This window comes from Microplitis demolitor, chromosome 3 (assembly GCF_026212275.2).
Source record: "Microplitis demolitor isolate Queensland-Clemson2020A chromosome 3, iyMicDemo2.1a, whole genome shotgun sequence".
NCBI lineage: Eukaryota > Metazoa > Arthropoda > Insecta > Hymenoptera > Braconidae > Microplitis > Microplitis demolitor.
Genome location: NC_068547.1, coordinates 7,825,428 through 7,844,274, shown reverse-complemented (window position 1 = coordinate 7,844,274; position 18,847 = coordinate 7,825,428). Strand labels below are relative to the sequence as shown.

The window sequence follows — 18,847 nt, the reverse complement described above, 5'->3', positions numbered from 1 at the left end:
TGTGAAATTTTTTTCTATACCAGTATAGGAATGACGACCATTAATTATGGCAGCAGTTCCTATAATTATAGGAATGTTACCCATAATTATAGGAATAGTTCCCATAATCATGGGAACGATATTCATAACACTCTAGGAATAGTTCCTAATATTATAGGAATAGTTCCCATGATGCAATTGGAATAGTTCCTATCTCATTATGGGAATCATTCCCATAACATTATGGGAATAGTTCTTATACCACTATGGAAATCATTCTTATAATATTATGGGAATGGTTCCCATAATGGTATAGGAACGATTTCCATAATATTATAGGAATAGTTCCTATCTCATTATGGGAATCATTCCCATAACATTATGGGAATAGTTCTTATACCACTATGGAAATCATTCTTATAATATTATGGGAATGGTTCTCATAATGGTATAGGAACGATTTCCATAATATTATAGGAATAGTTCCCATAATGCAATTGGAATAGTTCCTATCTCATTATGGGAATAGTTCTTATACCACTATGGAAATCATTCTTATAATATTATGGGAATGGTTCTCATAATGGTATAGGAACGATTTCCATAATATTATAGGAATAGTTCCCATAATGCAATTGAAATAGTTCCTATATCATTATGGGAATCATTCCCATAATACTATGGGAATCATTCCTATAATATTATGGGAATGATTCCCATAATGGTATAGGAACTATTCCCATACCATTATGGGAACTATTCCCATAATGCATAGGAAAACTTCCCATAATTTTTTTCCGTGTATAACGAAAACATTTATTTTCTCGTTTTTTCCATAGATTTTAATGTTTTTAACATTTTTACATTGATTGGAGCAAAACAAATTTTTATACGCTCTTTTGATTCTGCAGAACTAAAAGGGCGTATATTTTGAGATACATCCTTTTGGTTTTAGTAACGCGAAATATCAATGGCAAAAACTTATGTATATAAATTGTTCGTCTATAATGAATTTTCATTCGATCAATGAATACAATTTTCCTTGTAATCAGTAATTTTTTCAATTGAAAATACTTGACATTATATTTTTTATCAGTTCAGTTATTGATTGTATTTTCTTTAATCATTATTAACGAAAGTTAGTTGGTAATTTTTGAAGCTAATGTTAAGTTATGCTTAAAAAATGATACCGAGGTCATCGTGGAAAGTCCTTGGGGACCGTTTTCCCGCTACAAATTTTTTACAATATAGTATTTATCATCACATTATTTGAATACAATAATAAATTAAAAAAGTTAATTAGTTGAACAAAAGGAATTGTCATTCTATGAAGCAATTATATCATAATTATAGACACGAATTTTGTATATTTGATTTAATAATATTTAAAAAGTAATAAGCGCTATAAAATTCGAGAATAAAATAAAACGAAACTGGGTATTAAATGAATACCAATTTAATTTTTATCATTTAAAACATTTGTTTGTCAGTTCTGCTCAATTGGTATTGTAATAATCATAACAGACTAAATGAAATTATTTTTATTTTCGTTTCAAAGGCAAGACAAATGCTGCTCCAAACTATGCTGGTAATCAAGATGGATGTTATTAAAAAGGGCATTAAGATCAACGTACAGAACTTCCTATATACCAGAGCTAGTTATGTGTTGTAACTATATTGTTAAATGTTCCCAGATGATTTAGCGTAATAACGTAATCCGCTTGTTTTTATAATGATTATACGGGTATATTGTAAATAATGTAATGGTTAATACTAATTTAAGAATTGACCTTTTATTTCTTAAATACAAATGTATAGAAAAGTTAAATGTTAAATAACAAATGAATGTATAACAATCGTAAATTCAAGGGAACAAAATTATGCTATGAACGAGGATAGATTTGGGATGCTCCAATTAACGGTGGTAATACGATAGGTATATATTACCTCAGAAATATATACAGGCTCGACTCAAAACTCAGACTCACTTCAAATTAGCCCAACAGATTTTGAACGGTTCCATACCCATAATTATTATTATCTATAGATAATTTGATTCTTCCAAATCGATCTAATAATTAAAGCATCTTTGACGAAATAAATCTAGTGATTCTGATGACTTAATCTCAAATGTTCTTTTTTTACAAAATTTGTCAACTCAAAGTTGTAATATTATGTTACCAACAGGTAACTATTACTACCAGGGTATTAAGAATTAAAATGTTGATAATAGTCATAATTAGTTAAGATAATAAAAGTTATAATTTCTGGTTATCATCAATAGTTGTAGATTTTGCCATATAGTTGGTAAGTACTGCAATTCAGATTGTTTATTTAATAATTCACTTTAAAAATTTTACTATAACTAGATAATAGCATTTACTATAAAATTATTTCCGTGTACACAAAATTTACAATTCCGACAGTAAGAACAAACAACAAAATGAATTTTTTCACTAATAGTAGTCATTTTTGGTTTGGATTGTAAACTTTTTTTTCTAAACGTATCTTCTAATTCGCTATTGTAATTATCAACTAATTCCGAGCTACGTTTTTTTTCCGTGTATTATATTACCTTTTAATCAGCTGTAAATCTCGTTAGGCAATATTATTTTATAATTCTACTTAACCTAGGCACATAGGGCAATATCTATTTATACATAGTTGTCAATAACTACATTGATTACTACATTATCTAGCCATCAAAATAATATACAGCGACATACAATTACATATCTAAAAAAAAAATTTTCCTGATAATAATTTAAAAATATTTTTTCAACTACATTATTATGCATGACCTAAATAAATTTTTGATATACTCAATACCATTCAATATTATATTTTTACCGAGATAAGAATTTTATAAATTATTAATTTATAACGCTATGAAAGCTAACACTCTTAAATATATATATGTATGTATATATATATACTGTGTGCAAACATATTTATACAATCGATGTTAAATTATTTAATTTATGAAGGAATATTTTATCTGTTATTTATTTATCGTTAAACGAAGCATATTATCTAATATGATAAAAGAAAAATCCATTATATCTTTATAAGCTTTTAGGTTTAAAAAAACTATTAAAAACTAATGGATACGTAATATAAGGTTTTTATTTGTCAACAAAGTACTAATTAAGTATATTTTACTTTTTCTTTATTTATCTTTGACATATTATATTATTTAATATACCTAAATGGGCAATATATCACCATTGATTTCTATCATCATAAGTCATTAGTGATGATACTTTCTCAAGGGGTCTATTGCGTATGATGACTTCACTTGCTAACGAAAACTATTATGCTTCATTGAGGAGTACATAAGTTTAATTGCATGGCAAGATCTATAGTTATATTAAAATAATAATCATAACAAATGTATAAAGATTTTTTTTCTACATGGAGTTGTTTTCCTCTGAACACGACGTCAACAATATTTATTTATATATAAGAATCAATTTAAAGTCAACAAAGCACGTTCGTAAAATACGACAAGTAAATTTCTTACTCTTGTGTACGTGCCTGACTTAGTAGGACAATGTAACGGTGTGATCGCGAAATACGATGGTGTCGCAAGATTGTCAATAGACTATGAATTACGAAAATTGTAGCCTCAATGCAGCTACATTCAAGTTATACTACATATTTTAAATTTTCAATTACTAAACAACAGAGATCGGAAAGCTAAACAAGTACTTTGTATTATTAATTTCCTTTTGAAGTTCAAATTTTTAATTATGACAAAGTCATGTAACATGTTGTCACGTCAAGTTAATAAATAACTGACGATATTGAATTATTAGACGGTATGTTTTGTTCCTATAATAAATTTAATATTGCACACCTCGAACGCAAAGAGGAGTGGCCTAGTGATAGTGTTCTATTATTATGAAAAAAAAAATCGGTCCATCAGTTGACCCTCCGGGCCAGCCCCAAAACTTCCCGCTCTTCGAGCTCGAAAATACTTTTGTATGCCGTTGTTTTCGAAAAAAATGTTTTTTACCATTTTTTCTTCAACGATATCTCTTAAACGAATTGACCGATTGAAACGGTTTAGGTTGCAATTGACGTGTTTTATTGAGTTCTTAAGCTGATCAAATTTTGGGATTGTTTTATGTAGTCGTTTTTGAGAGATTTATACTAAAAAAAATTTTTTTCTTCAATTCTTTCGACAACGGTTTTTCTTGAACGAATTAACCGATTTTGATGGTTGAGGTGGCATTCGACGCGGCTTATAAAGTTTCAGAGTCCAGTTGACTTTAGAATCAATCCATCAAGCACATTACAACTTATTCAAAAAAAAAACATTTTTGAAAAAATTTCTTCAAGATCTTAATTATTCTTGCGTACCAAACCATATATATATGAGCAAGACATACACAAATCTTGACATAGGTTTCTCGATACACAACCTTGTGAAAGACACATATGTAGAAAAAGACACTAACAGTTAGGGGCTTTGCTCAAGATACTTACTCCAGAATCTTGCTCAAACACATGTTATTAGGGAAATTAGCCGCGTATTAATATAAATAATATATTTATAGAGATATAAAATTTTGAACTTACATAATAAATTTTATAAGATTTTATGAAATACATATAATTTTAAAAGAACTGATAATTTTATAAATAAAGTATACAACGTATAATAAATAAATTTTCGGCAACTCAACTTCCTGTTTCAAGTTTGGTCGACAGCATAATAAAAATTCGTAGATTTCTTAAGCCCATTTTGCTTCGTATACCAAAACAAGAGTCATAATGAATGATTTGAATGAGAAAATATATTAATCTAGGGTTACAAATTTTTAAAATAATTTACTAGTTTGCCAATATCATTCGATATTACATGGCAGCACTGAAAGTTGCATATATGTTTTAATCTTAAATTTTAACGAAAACCTTTTTTTCGTATCTAATGGAAAAATATCCTTTCAAACTCGTTCAATATATTATTTTTAATAAGATTTCGGAACAGAAGTTGTCATCTTTTCATGCACGTTTACATATATATATATATATATATATATATATATATATATATATATATCGAATGTTTGTCAATCCGCTTAACTCGTTGTTGAAACTGGGATTAACGTCCTCAACAACATCGTTAGCAGTATGCCTTGTTTTTAGAAGATGGATAGTAAGAACGACAGAAATGAGTTTATACAAGATTTGTTGTAAAACTTAGTTCAAAAATTTTAAATAATTTTGAAATCCATACATAAAACTAGATACAACGATGAATTTAATTAGAAAAACAAAAAAAAAATCTGTCTATCGGTTGACCCTAGCTTTCTTACTGGCTACCTAATTTGGCATACCGAACTTCGGCAAGCCTTTGGTCATCACTGTTAAGTATCAGTCAGAAATTCCAAAAGTATTCCTAACTAACGCCATGCCACACCTTTTCCAAATAACAACCAAGTTTGGCATGTTTTTGGCATTCCGAGCTTTGGTTTTCCTCATACAAATACTATAAGGTCCGAATTTAGCCTGCCGTATTTTGGTTTTAATTATGAGGCCGGAATAAGCTCCGAATCAGGCTTGCCGTATTTCGGAAAGCCTCATTCGGTCCGAATTGGGCTTTCGGCAAGCCTAATTGGAATTTCTAGTCGGGCTGCAGGCCAGCTCCGCTGTTTACGAGCTCCTTGAGCTCGAAAACTTTGTCGAATACGTTTTCGAGCTCTTCGAGCTGATGCATCTAGTAAATATAGAAGAGGGAGGTTCATGACAATGTACCAGAGCAAAAAATCAATTTCGATGAATTTTAATCACCAGGTGCACTTCGTATTTTATCTATTTTAACTGAGCCATAAAACAACAAATAAAAATTTTTAGCACCATTTGAAAAATATTTTGGGCCTTGCAAGAGATAATCCACCGATGGCGGGTGAGTTAGTTTAGAGAGTACAAAGTCTAGAGTTATCTCTCTTTCAACGCCCCAAAATAATTTCCAAAAGCTGCTGAATATTTTCATTCCTTTTCTACAAACTTCTAGGTAGTCAGTAAGACCCAAAAAAGAAAATCTTTATTTCTCGTCTTCTGGCTGCTAGACATGTTTTTTTGACAATGAAATGTTTCCGATATATAGGTTTAATTTTTTTAATTGGAAATTTTGAAAGGTTGTATCTACGATTACACAAGTCTTATTTACGTTTTCGTACGTCAACTACGTTTAAAATAAGTTTTAGGGCTATTTATATCTTCAAAGGTTGAATTTACGTTTTCTACGTCTAGTACGTTCAATCTACGATTTAAATTTCGAATGAGGTTTTGAGAAAAAAAAAACTTTTTTTTAGCGATTTTACGTTACTTCATAGTCCGCTATATTTTCTTATATTGAGGAGTAACCCACTTATAAATGAAAGCGACTTCTGTCCAAGAATTTATTCCTTGTTTTGGAAAGGATAAATTCATAATTGGACAATAGATTTTTATTTATATTAGTTATATACATTGTAATAATGAAAGCGGATCGAGTTATTCTACCTGAATTGACCTGATTGGGTTAAAAAACTCTCCATTTGTTTTTTACATTGTTTTATTATTTTTAACATTTGCATACATCGAAATAACTGAAACATAACTAGGGTTATTTTTTAACATATTCTGGTTGATTGTTATCGTGAATTTAAAGCGTTTGGCAGATAAAAAAAAATTATTTATTAATTATTATAAAAATAATTTTATTTATAACTATAACAGAGTATCAGAGGTGAAATTCGATCAGGCATGAATGAATAGGTGATTTGGTTACCAAACCCATGATTTTAATGAACAATTAGCCAAAAACATATTTCTCTCCGTAAAACGATGCTACATATACGTTTTCATTATCTGGGCCTTTTTTCAGCCGAGAAAAAAATTTTTTTTTTTTCAGTTTGAAATATTTTTACCTGAGGTTATTAAATAAATTGTAATATTCGAGTTCTACTCTAATGTTATTAACTCAAAATTGTCATATTATCAAAGAAAATTTTGAACATTGCTTTTAGAATGATCGTTGTAACCCTGATTCAGAAATCTAATTTGGAATGATTTAATCCATGCTAGAGTGTATAGGGGAGAGTGGGGTCAATTGAACCACGGGGCAATTGAACCAGTAAGCTTAAAAAATCGAAAAAAATATAAAAATAAGTCATCCTTATGGAATTATATTTCAATACACTAAACCTCAGTCTGACCAAAATTTTGAACCAATATGATGATTTACTTTTAAAAAATTCAAGTTTTTGTGTTTTTAGGCATCTGAACTTTGTTTTTCAGCTCTTGACAAATTGTTTGATAATTTTTTAATTTTCAAATGTAATCTTAAAAATTTTTTTGTAATAGCTTCTTACATATATTAGTCATAAATTTCTAGCTTTACACTTAGTAAAATAGTTCTTGAATATTTTTTTTTTAAACTAATTATTTCAATAAAATCATATGGGGTCAATTGTACCAGTACTCTCAGGGCGGTTGAACCACACGAATCACACTGTGAGCATCAGACATGCGCGCGCATTTTGACAGAATGTGAAAACAAGCTAAACTAACCAAGAAAAAAAATAATTATATTGACAGAAGTTTTTAAAGTGATTGTTTTAACATATAATGTTATATAAAATAATAAATATTATTAGAAGTGTTGTAATTTTAGTTTTAAGCTGTAATGAATAGTAAATTATTCATTAAAGTCATTCGTTTGTTGTTCTAATACTCTTGGTTCAATTGTCCCCGACTAGTGGTTCAATTACCCCCGCAAAGGGGACGATTGAACCATTTGATGGAGTTGTACAATTTCGTATTTATTGAAAATTTTTATCATTTGTCAAGTTATGTGCTTACGATAAATGATAGTCTATATAATGAATTTTAATTTCGTCAAAAAAAAAATATCTTTTTGCTTTTATTCATATAAAAAAAAAATGTCAAAGTATTTTGGTTCAATTGACCCCACTCTCCCCTACCTATATATAGTCAATGTTACCAACTTTGAATTGTTTTGGATCGTGTTTGAATTATTCTAAATTAGATTTCTGAATCAGGAAAAGCAGTTATTAATTATTACATTTGTCTTTTCAATTGTGACTTGTCTGTATTATAATTTTCACAAATCATAAAATTTACTATACCAATAGTAAGAATTAACAACGAAAGTAATTTTTCGCTAATAATATTAATTTTTGGTTTGGATTGTAAATTAATTTTTTCTGCAAATATCTTTTGCTTCGCGATTGTAAGAATCAATTAGTTTTAAATGGTGTTTTCCGTGTGTTAAGAAAATAAAAATAAAAACCACTGACCTCAGAATTACTAGTTGCGACGCTTGAAAGTCCGGGTGACATAGTACCACCAGTTAGGTCAGGGCTGGCTGAAACACCAGACACCTGAGAAAGGAATGACGATGTATGGGGGTAAGATGCAAGATCAGGGTGATGTGGCTTTAGCTGATGATGCGTTAGTCCCGGTGGAGCACTTTGAACTGTCATTGGTACTTGGGACATTCCTATGTTTGATGTAATGCTGCTGACATTACCACCTTCAGAACCACTATTAGAACCCGCAATCTTCTGTGCGGCTTCACTATCAGCTGACCAAAATGACTCGTGGAGATACTGTCGTACTTGATTCTTCTGTTTCTGTACCACATGGTAACGCGTAGGATTTTCTAAAAGTGTTCTCACCTGTAAAAATTATAATGCATGAGAAAAAACATTTTTTTTTTTATTCATAATTATCACTTTAAATGATCAGAAATTATTATATTTTTATTTGCTGTAAATTGAGTTTATCTGAAAGTATAAATGAATATAGACTTTAAATAAATAACATAATCATAATAACGATAAGAACAATAAAATGTAATTTAGCAGCTAAAATCGAAAAGAAATTTCTCAAAAAAAATTCTAAAAAGTTCCAACCCTCATAAATCAGCAAAAATTAATAAAATTAGAACAACAGCTTACTCTATCAGTTTCAATGTACTTTTCATAGAATTCAACTGAGTTGCTCGATTATAAAGTTATGAGAGGAATTAACTATTCTCTAAAAGTGAATTATTGAAATTCACTGGCAAATATTGAATATTCACTAATTTTCACTAATTCAGTTCTAATGAGTATGGATGTGGAACCTAAATTAAAAACTCCAATTGAATTTGATTAATTTTTTCATCGGATTCAATAAAAAATAATAATTTTTTATCGATCATTTTTAACTTCCCGTTACGAAAATTGCAAATTTTCAAAAAAAGAGAAGTACTATTGTTTTTTTAATAGATCCAGATTTCTTTTGTTTAATATTTTTTTTATTTACGTTATTCCATACAGTTTTTTTTATCGGTTTCACTTTGTATAACATAAGTAAATTATAATTAATGTGATCAATTTTTTGTAACACACTATCTGAAAATGAATTAGCGAAATTCACTGCGAATTTACGTATACCATACGGCCTCCAGATGCATCTTAAAATATAATCTCTCGTACAGATAGTAATAAAGATGTCTAATCACCCAAGTTGAGTGACGTCATCCACACATAAAATTCGTTTTATGTGACACAAAGAAACATACAACTTGTGCATTAAATAGATCAACTGCAAGGAAAAATAAACCTGTTGCGGCTACAGAACTTAGTTTTAAGTTATTAAAGTATATGATAGAATAGTATTTTGTCTTAAAAAGTATAAGAAAACACGAGGCCAAATGAGACAGTATAAAATTCATAAATAGTCAAATTAAAAAAAAAAAAATTTTTAATTTTTGAGTGTTGTAATTTTTTGAGAGTAAATATTAAGGAAAATTACTAATGATCAGTATTGGAAAACACTAATGAAAAATTAATGCTCTAATATTTTCGCAAACTGATGCTAAAGCGTAATGAGTGCGTTTAGTTTTTACAGTATTTTTAATGTCATAATCGTAATTTACTTATTCTTTGGTGTTGATGGTGTAACCTGAAAAAACAAAATTTCGATCTAGTCATATATGCTCAAATTACTATTTATATTAATTAATTGAGGTTTATTAATTATTTTATCGATAAAAATTACTCGCCATTACTAAGTCGAACTTAAATCCTTCTGCAAATCAATTGAAGCTGGTACCACTCTATCAATACTACGGACTCAATAGTTATGATTATTCGAAGGTCAATATATTAACCATAGAAATTTCAATAGTCTTTACAATGCAAATGATATTAATCGTGATGATTGAGCAGTTTACAAATTTTTATATTAAAAATATTGAATAAAAAATTTCAAGATTAGATTTTTTGTTATTTGAAACATGATCGATACTGATATCACTTTTAGTAGTCATATAGACTCACTGATCAGACTACTTATCGACATTATTGAAAGCAAGATCAGCAATAAACATTTCCAATAGTTTCACTAGATTCACTTGCCAGAGTATTAATGTTTACTAATAAATACTAATGAATTTTTAATAGTGTTTACTAGTGTACGCTTCACGCGCGTGTCGTTTTTCATACATATTTATTTTAATGTATATTTTCATATCGTTTGCATATATTTTTTTTCTCCGACCAATCACGTTACGAATAGTTTGGCTTCACATATTTTTCATTTCTATTATAAAATAGGGATAAGTATTTATTAGTTTATTTCTGTAAGGTAAAGGCTCTGAATAACCTCAAATTTCCTCTTTTTTAAACATATAAATTCGTAATAGTACGAATAGGTATTGAACGCTCATATGTTAGCATACTTCTTTGTACCTCCCCGGGAAAGTATGATCAGACCTGATCAGACATGAATAGGTATGATCAGACTTAAGTGTATTTAACGCTTCAGATACGAACAGACATAAACAGGCATGGAAAGATATGATCAGGCCTAAGCTTTTTTGACGCGCATCAGACATGAACAGGAATGGATAGATATGATCAGGCATGGAAAGACTTGAACAGGCATGATCAAGTCTGATTTCAGGCCTAATCATACATGAACAGACATAGTCAGGTCTGATCATTTTTTCCCGGGTCATATTATATTTTTATACCTCATGTATCATTGTACTCGTTTTTACCAAATGTGTGAATAACTATTAAGTATTAAAATTCTCTGCAAATTTATGTATTGTTATTATAAAAAAACTCTACTAACATTATGGTATCAATGTAGAAGGAAAGTTTCTGTCATTTCTAAGTGTTATATGCTAATAATAATTTAAATATAAAAAAATAAATATATTTCTAACGTATCGAAAGATCGTAGAGAACGGAAAGCAACTGCCATAACTTCAATATTTTGGGTGTAATAAGAGGAAATAGTCTAAGGCGGGGAACGTTAGATCGATTTACCGATGAGTCCACTGACGCATCTGGGATGAAATTGCTACTTACCAGCTACTCTGATATGACTTGAGCTTTAGTTATTGACAAGATTCAACACATTGAAATGTAAGTTATGATGACACGTTGTACATATCATAATATAGCGACATAAGTACAGTAGTGCTCAATAATATTTTGATAAACATATTTATTTCATTTATTAAGAGCACACAAAAAACGCAAAGATCTATAAGTTACATTTTTAATTGATATTCAACGTTTTACAGAATACATTAATATTACACTGATAGAAGGATTTCTTAGTATTAAAAAAGATTTGTTAATATTTAACAAATTATTTCTTAACGGAGCTTTATTTAAGAAATATTTATTAATATTTAACAAATCATTTCTTAAACATCATTTTTTTGTATTTAATAAATATTTCTTAGCATCTAATAAACGATTTGTTAATATTTAATAAACGATTTCTTTCCATTTAAAAAATGATTTATTAGTATTTAATAAATCACTTTTTAACATTTAATTAATCACTTTTTAATAATTAATAAATGAATATTTTATATTTAATATATTTTTTATTATTTGAACAAATTTTTTTTTTATATTTAAGAAATTATCTATTAACTTATTTATTAAAATTTAATTCATAAAATCACACAGTTCAAGAATATATATCTATATATGTTTTTGCATGCAGCTACACACATTCATTAATATTTGTATTTATAAACAAAAATAACTAAAACAACCATCGTATAAAATTTTCTGTTCTTTTAATTTCAAAATACAATTTCATAGTAATTAACACTATAACTAGAATAAACAAATTAAAATTTCTTATATTAAACTACGCTGAGAAATAACATAAAATCCGTTTGATAGTACATGTGTTTTTAATGGTTTTATATTTGATTAAAATTGAACTGAATAAAATTAACAAGGCTTCCATATTTTCATAGTTATAATATGGATGACAATTTACAAAACACTTCTGATATAAATATTATTTAAGTATATGAGAGCTTCAGTTGTAGGTTACGTTTAAACAACAATGCAAGCTAGAACGGAGTAAACAATATGACGTCGCAACGACACACACATATAGCTTTTTTAATACTTGTACACCACTACAGGCTCGTGTGTAGCCCTCTACCGACAAATTCGTCTAAGAAATATTTATTAAATATTAACAAGCCTTGTTTGGTGCTAACAAATATTTCTTTTATGTTAATAAGGCTTTGTTAGCATTAAAAATATTTCTTAATAATAAAGAAGTTACTTATTTCATTATAATAAATATTGTTAATAATTACTAAATATTTGTTAAATCCAAAAAAGTCAGTTGAGAAAAATTTAATAAATCAATTTATTACTCCCAAACAAATCCTTCTATCAGTGTATATAGAAATATCAATTAAAAAGTTTAACTTATAGATTTTTGTGTTTTTTGTTAAGTAGCTCAAAAACAGCTAGATAGTTTGAGATTCGCCCGCGGAGTTTTGTTAATTTTTCAAATTACTTTAAATAAATATATTGATTATTATTTTTCTACAATCTTATCTAACATTCAAAAAATAGTATATTTTTTCAAGAAAGCTGCCAACATCCCATTTTCTTACGAGCCTACGAAAGAGTTTTTTTTAGAAATATTTTCTTTTTACATGGAAAACCTCCTTGAGTAACTTTATTGATAACCTACATTGACAAGACATTTGAAGACGAATCGTGTAATTGGCGAGACTAAGTCGACTCGTAAAAAGATAAAGTCAGGTCGTTGCGTCGTCTTCTCTATCATTTATGGATATTTGTGCTCCAGTAGAGTACTCGTTCAATTCCGTTCTATCTAACCCGAAACGCTTTGTGGTATCTTCAGAAAAATTATGACTATCAAGACTTGTTTTATCCTTTTAATTCTTTTTATCTTGATCTTGCTTTATTGTCTTTTTTGTTTCCGAGCCCGTAAAGTTTCCTTTTTCGCTATCTCTTTATTTTATATTCATTATGATTCCAAAATTAATCAATAGCAGCGTTAATAAACATGGAGATTATCAGTTTATTTTTTTAATTAAAAAGTATTTGAAACCAAAAATTATAATTTTGACTGATAAACAGCATAATGGATGGCAAGGGATGAAACAATACGATTTAACACGAGGGTGAGGTTGATTGCTTGGGTCGAAGGCAACGGCTGGTATCATACAAAATCTAAAATCGTTTTTTATCCTATACCATATATTATATTTTTTATGATACCAGCACCGAAACTTAAACTTTCAATGTTCTGCATAGGTATACACGCGCTGTCAAGCCCCTAATTCTTCTTCAGACGATATCCTCAGTCGAAAAATATAATCAAGTGACCAAGGGTGGACGTTAACCGGCGAAGAATCGAAAGAACTCAGCTCAATGACGCGTGGTGTCTAACCACAATCACCACAAATCCATCCCCATGTGGGCCTAACACTTCTTCCATCTCAGGAAATGAAAAGACTGATCGCAGTGAGCTTAGAGAAGCCTCCCCCCCATGGCATCAGTTCTCTGTACTGGTGAACAGGCCACTTTGAGACAAAATAGTAAGAAGCGGCCCTGCCTTAATACCTTAAATAGGGCCTTCTTTACTTGTAATCATTCAGATTACGAACAAGCTATTATATTCACTTGTTCACGTGTAGCTGATCTCAAGTTAAAGGCTAATTTAGTGCGCAGAAATAAAGCTTTCTTCTATCCCTAAAAATGAAAATATATGTAGTAGGCAAATTTGCATTGGTCTGGCAAACTCCTCCTAGACTAACTGTCTTAACTCGGATAGCTAGTGGAGAAGCGAAAATTACCTGAAAATTTCCTGAAAATTTCGACTTATCCAATGCTTCCTCTCCTTTATAGAGTAAGCCACAACGTATATGTGTTCTTACATCTGCATGTATGATGTCTCAGTTTTTACACAGATACATACAAATGTATAGTATCGGGTGGGAGACAGCGAATCTCACAGTGGAGGTCAAGATTGAGGAGAAGTTCCGAGTTAATGGACTTCAACTATATTGGAGCTCGTTTCATTGTAAGTCATATAAAAACGATTATTAATTCGCATAAGAGTGCTTAGATTTCACTCTTCTAATGTTTTCTCTGCTTTGTAGATGTATCAGATGATATATGAAATTTTTTTTGGCAACACCTGCTTCGACAGTTCAGTTTCCGAGCGCTGTAAGTCGTATCGGAAGCGCCTAATATATTCAGCCTTGTCTATACACGTTTTTATTCAACCGCACTTGGGAGCTAATTATCATATAATCGTACAGCTTTAACTTTACTATACTATCGTAGTTATAAGATATCACTACCAGTGACTTTATTTCATTTTGTTCTCTATAACTAACGATGTAACTGTATTTGAAGCGATGGAAATCCTACCATAAAATGCGGCAACGCAGTACATTTTATCTCTTATATGAGATGAAATAAGTAGTAATAATAAAAAGTGCAAGTATAGTTACTTGAATAAAAAAAGTTAAATTAATTTTAATGAATTTAGATTAAAAATTCACTTCGAATTAAGTCCCGCTTTTTACAATGTACTGAAATTAAGTAATTACTAAATATTTTCAATCATGTTATTTCCGAAGAAATATATGAAAATTATACAGCGGATAGATTTCTTATATCTTTTTTGAAGAAACAAATAATAAAAAGAAATAATGTATATATAAGTTGAAAAAGAGTTTACTTTAACGAGTAAATTGCTTGGGATGCGTTTATTAAAAAATGAAAAAATTTACATGTATTTGAGTACCTGAATACAAAGAAATAAAAATAAGTCGACATCCGGAAACATTCATAGGAGTGGCATTGCGCCATATGAGAACTTATATTAAGGGATTGGCGAGACACCAACTTTTGAAAAAACAGAAAAGAAATGCGTTGTAACAAGATGGTCGTAAATGGACCAGATCGAAAACACACAAAGCAACTTATAAGTATGGATAGGAAGTTGGTGGAATTTAAAGTAAGACTGTTAACAGAACATTGCTATTTGAGAAAGGAATACATAGAAACCAGATGTGACAAGCAATATATAGCTAGTGAATATAACAATTGGAAAAAATATAATAAAATTAAGTCGATCGGCTTATATTTTTATACAAATAATATTGTCTCTTATCATAGAAGGGTGGATCACCTCGGACTACTTATATTAAAAGAGTAAACGACGAAACATGAAATAGAAGGCTTAAAAATTATTATCTATATGGTATGGTACCGAAGCCTACCCTTTCTTTACATAGGGTTGTTTCCTTACTTATTATTTTATCAAAATTTTATAATTTTAGTATTTTCTTCGAATATTTCATATTTTGATGTTGTGATGATTATTATTTCTATTATTATTATTATTATTATTATTATTATTATTATTATTATTATTGTTGTTGTTATTGTTATTGTTATTATTATTATTATTATTATAATTATTATTATTATTATTATTATTATTATTATTATTATTATTATTTATTTGGCAATACAGTCAAGACATAATCGTATACATATTAGTTAAATAATAGATACGACAAATAATAAGATTAGTATAATTATTCCATTCATCATCTTGATTAGCAATTATTCAATTTCAGTAATAATCACAACACGATCTTCGGAATTCAATAAAGTAGACTCCTGCATGCAAGCACTAGGTAACTCATTTCATATTCCACTGCACTAGTTAAGAACAATTTGTCATAATTTGTGCCGTGGCACGAATGATCTGAAACTCCTTTGAGTCATCATTTCAATTACTTATATTTAGTTCTACCCGAATTCAAACATTCCATTAACAATAATCGTAAAAAAAAAAATTTAAGAGTTACCTGTTTTTTTAAATTGTTTATGATTCATTTAATTTTCATAGTACAAGGGAAGAAAAATATTTTTGAGCTCGATACACCCAATTCATTCAAGAATATCTTTAACCTCGCAGAGCTCAAAAGTATTCGTAATAATATTTTCGAGCTCCTCGAGTTTTAAGATTAAAAATATTGCTTAGAAATAAACATCTTTTTGTTACGCTCTTAGGGCTCCTAGTACCTGTATAGAAAACGATAAGAGCGTATAAAAAATTATTTTTGTAAAAACACTTTTGAGCTCTTCGAGCTCAAGAATACTCGTTAATGAATCAGATTCTTCTTAAAATTGATGCGGTTCATTGAACTGTAGAGCTGAGTAGATTTTGGAACCGATATTTAATTTATTTTTTGTAAAAGATTATGTAAAATATTTCAAAATCATTTAATCGAAACTCTAGCACATTGAAATATGTAAGCGCAGAGAACTCGTTTTTGATGAGAGTGACTATTCGAATCTTATTATAATTACAATACAATTATTATCTAATAGGTCTTAAGTAAATTCAGATAATTTTATATATCTTATATGATGCAACGTAAAATTATCTTTTAGATATAAGTTTATATTATTTAACTTGGTTTCTTGTATTTAGTTATGATTTTTATTGCCCCTCCAATTCATTTAAATGTAACCAGAGTCAGTTTACTTTACAACTTTATCTTATCCAGCGACATGCGAGATTTTTTAAAATATAAATACTTAAATGTTTATTTTTTAAAATGATAAAAATAATTCATTTTCTTATATTTTATAAGTAAGATAAAACACAAGCCATTTGTACCGAACATACATTGTTGGAAAGATTTTGAAATTTCAAATAAATTGATATAAAAAAAAGTACAAAATGGTTGACCCAACTGACCAACCTAAAACTTTTCATTGGTTTTAAACTCTATGAGCTCGAAAACATTATTGGGCATTCATTTTCAGGCTCTTCGAACACGAAAAAGAATATTTCTTATGAAATGAATACAATTAAAAAAAAAAAACGAGCAATTTTTTCAATTTTTGTTGACGCATTGAGAGAACAATTTATTTGAGCCAAATAAGATTTGTTGCATGTAAATAAATCCCACATTTGAATGAACCCAATCAATATTTATTTGAGACAAACAAATTCATTTATTTTTTAAAGACAAAGATATGATTTATTTGAATTAAATAAAAATTTGTTTATAGTTAACACATTTTTATTTGGATAGTGCCGACTGAAGCGCCACCAGCCGTAGTGTCATTTTTTTCAACCGAGATTTGTTAACTATAAACAAACATATGTTTGAATGAAATGAATGATTTTTAGTCAAATAGACGAATGCATTTGATTCAATTAAATTTCTATTTTACTCAAGTCAAAGTATAAAATATCAAAGAAAAATTGGAAAAAATGGACATATTTCGAATCTCTTGTTTACGATTGTTTTCAATTTAATGTTTTTACTATGTACAATATAAAAAATATAAAGTCCGCAAATTTTTTGCGCCATTAAGTTTTGTGCGCCTTTTTGGGTACATTTTTTATCTGATAAAATTAATTCCATATATTACTGTCAAGCTAAATTAATACATTATAGTGTAATATGGATTGAATGAATATTGAGATCAGTGAAATTGTTAGCTAAGTAAAATTCCCGAACTTGTTATTCATTAACTAATTATTTCTAGAAATCTGGAAGAAGATAAATAGCTGTATCTAATAGTCTCATTAATAGTTAACCTAACCAGTGGACTCTAAATAACCAAGTACCAAGACGCTGAAATGACTGTGAATAATAAAAAAAAAATTTGGGTGGCGCCCAACACAAAATTATCGCCGATCGGCATTATGATCGTGGCTTATAAGTATGGAACACATCTGCGCATCAAAAAGTCCCGGTAATTATAATTTAATTCACAAATAGAGAGTAGAGACCAGAGTATTTTTATTTCCTAAGATGGAAGAAGTGTCAGGTATACTGAGGCATGGACTCGTGGTGGTTGTGGCTTACCATACGTCAATAGGGCGAGCTCTTTGAACTCTCCTCCGATTAACGCCCACCTTTGTTCACTTGATTATATTTTTCGACTAAGGGTATCGTTCGGGAAAATAGGAGCTTCGCAGGGCGTGTATACCCAGAAGGTCGAAGAAACTGCCTCCCGTAGAAAGAAAGTGGGTCGTGGGTCCGTTACATTAATTTTTTTTTATTCTAATAATAATCATTATGTTTCAAATATGATATGCATGCAGAGCTTTAAAAAATATTTTGAAATGATCCTTAAAAATTTGAGATAAAACTTTGTAACAGTGTAATTGAACATACTTGAAGAACTTGTGGAGGAACATCAACACCTATTGTAGTTAATTGTGCACCAGGAACAGGCTTTGGAGTTGCCGCTACTGGTTTCTGTTGTTGTAAACTCTGACGAAATTCAGCCTCTCTTCTTTCCTGCTCTTGCAACTGTTCTCGCATTAATTGAAGCTTCAATTGTGTCCTCGAAGTTGGTGTTGCAGTTTTAAATGTCGGAGGACTAAAAAACGAAATATATTTTTAAAATTAAATTATGAAGAATTTTAATTTATGAAAGTAACTATAAAATACGTAGTCTTGACTTATGCGACTATGAATTTGATAAAAAAACCCGACTAAGTTTTA

At 29.2% G+C, this 18,847-nt stretch overlaps 1 protein-coding gene across 2 annotated transcripts in view; it reads right to left on the bottom strand.

Annotated features, from left to right (window-relative positions):
- Positions 1–18,847, bottom strand: part of LOC103569707 (microphthalmia-associated transcription factor) — a 77,735-nt gene that overhangs the window by 32,537 nt on the left and 26,351 nt on the right. For both annotated transcript variants that reach the window (XM_008547164.2, XM_008547165.2), the window contains exons 2-3: positions 18,515–18,722; positions 8,292–8,672 (exon numbers count right to left, since the gene is read on the bottom strand). In XM_008547164.2, coding sequence (XP_008545386.1) covers positions 8,292–8,672; positions 18,515–18,722 — 589 coding nt within the window. The remainder of the gene's footprint in view (positions 1–8,291; positions 8,673–18,514; positions 18,723–18,847) is intronic.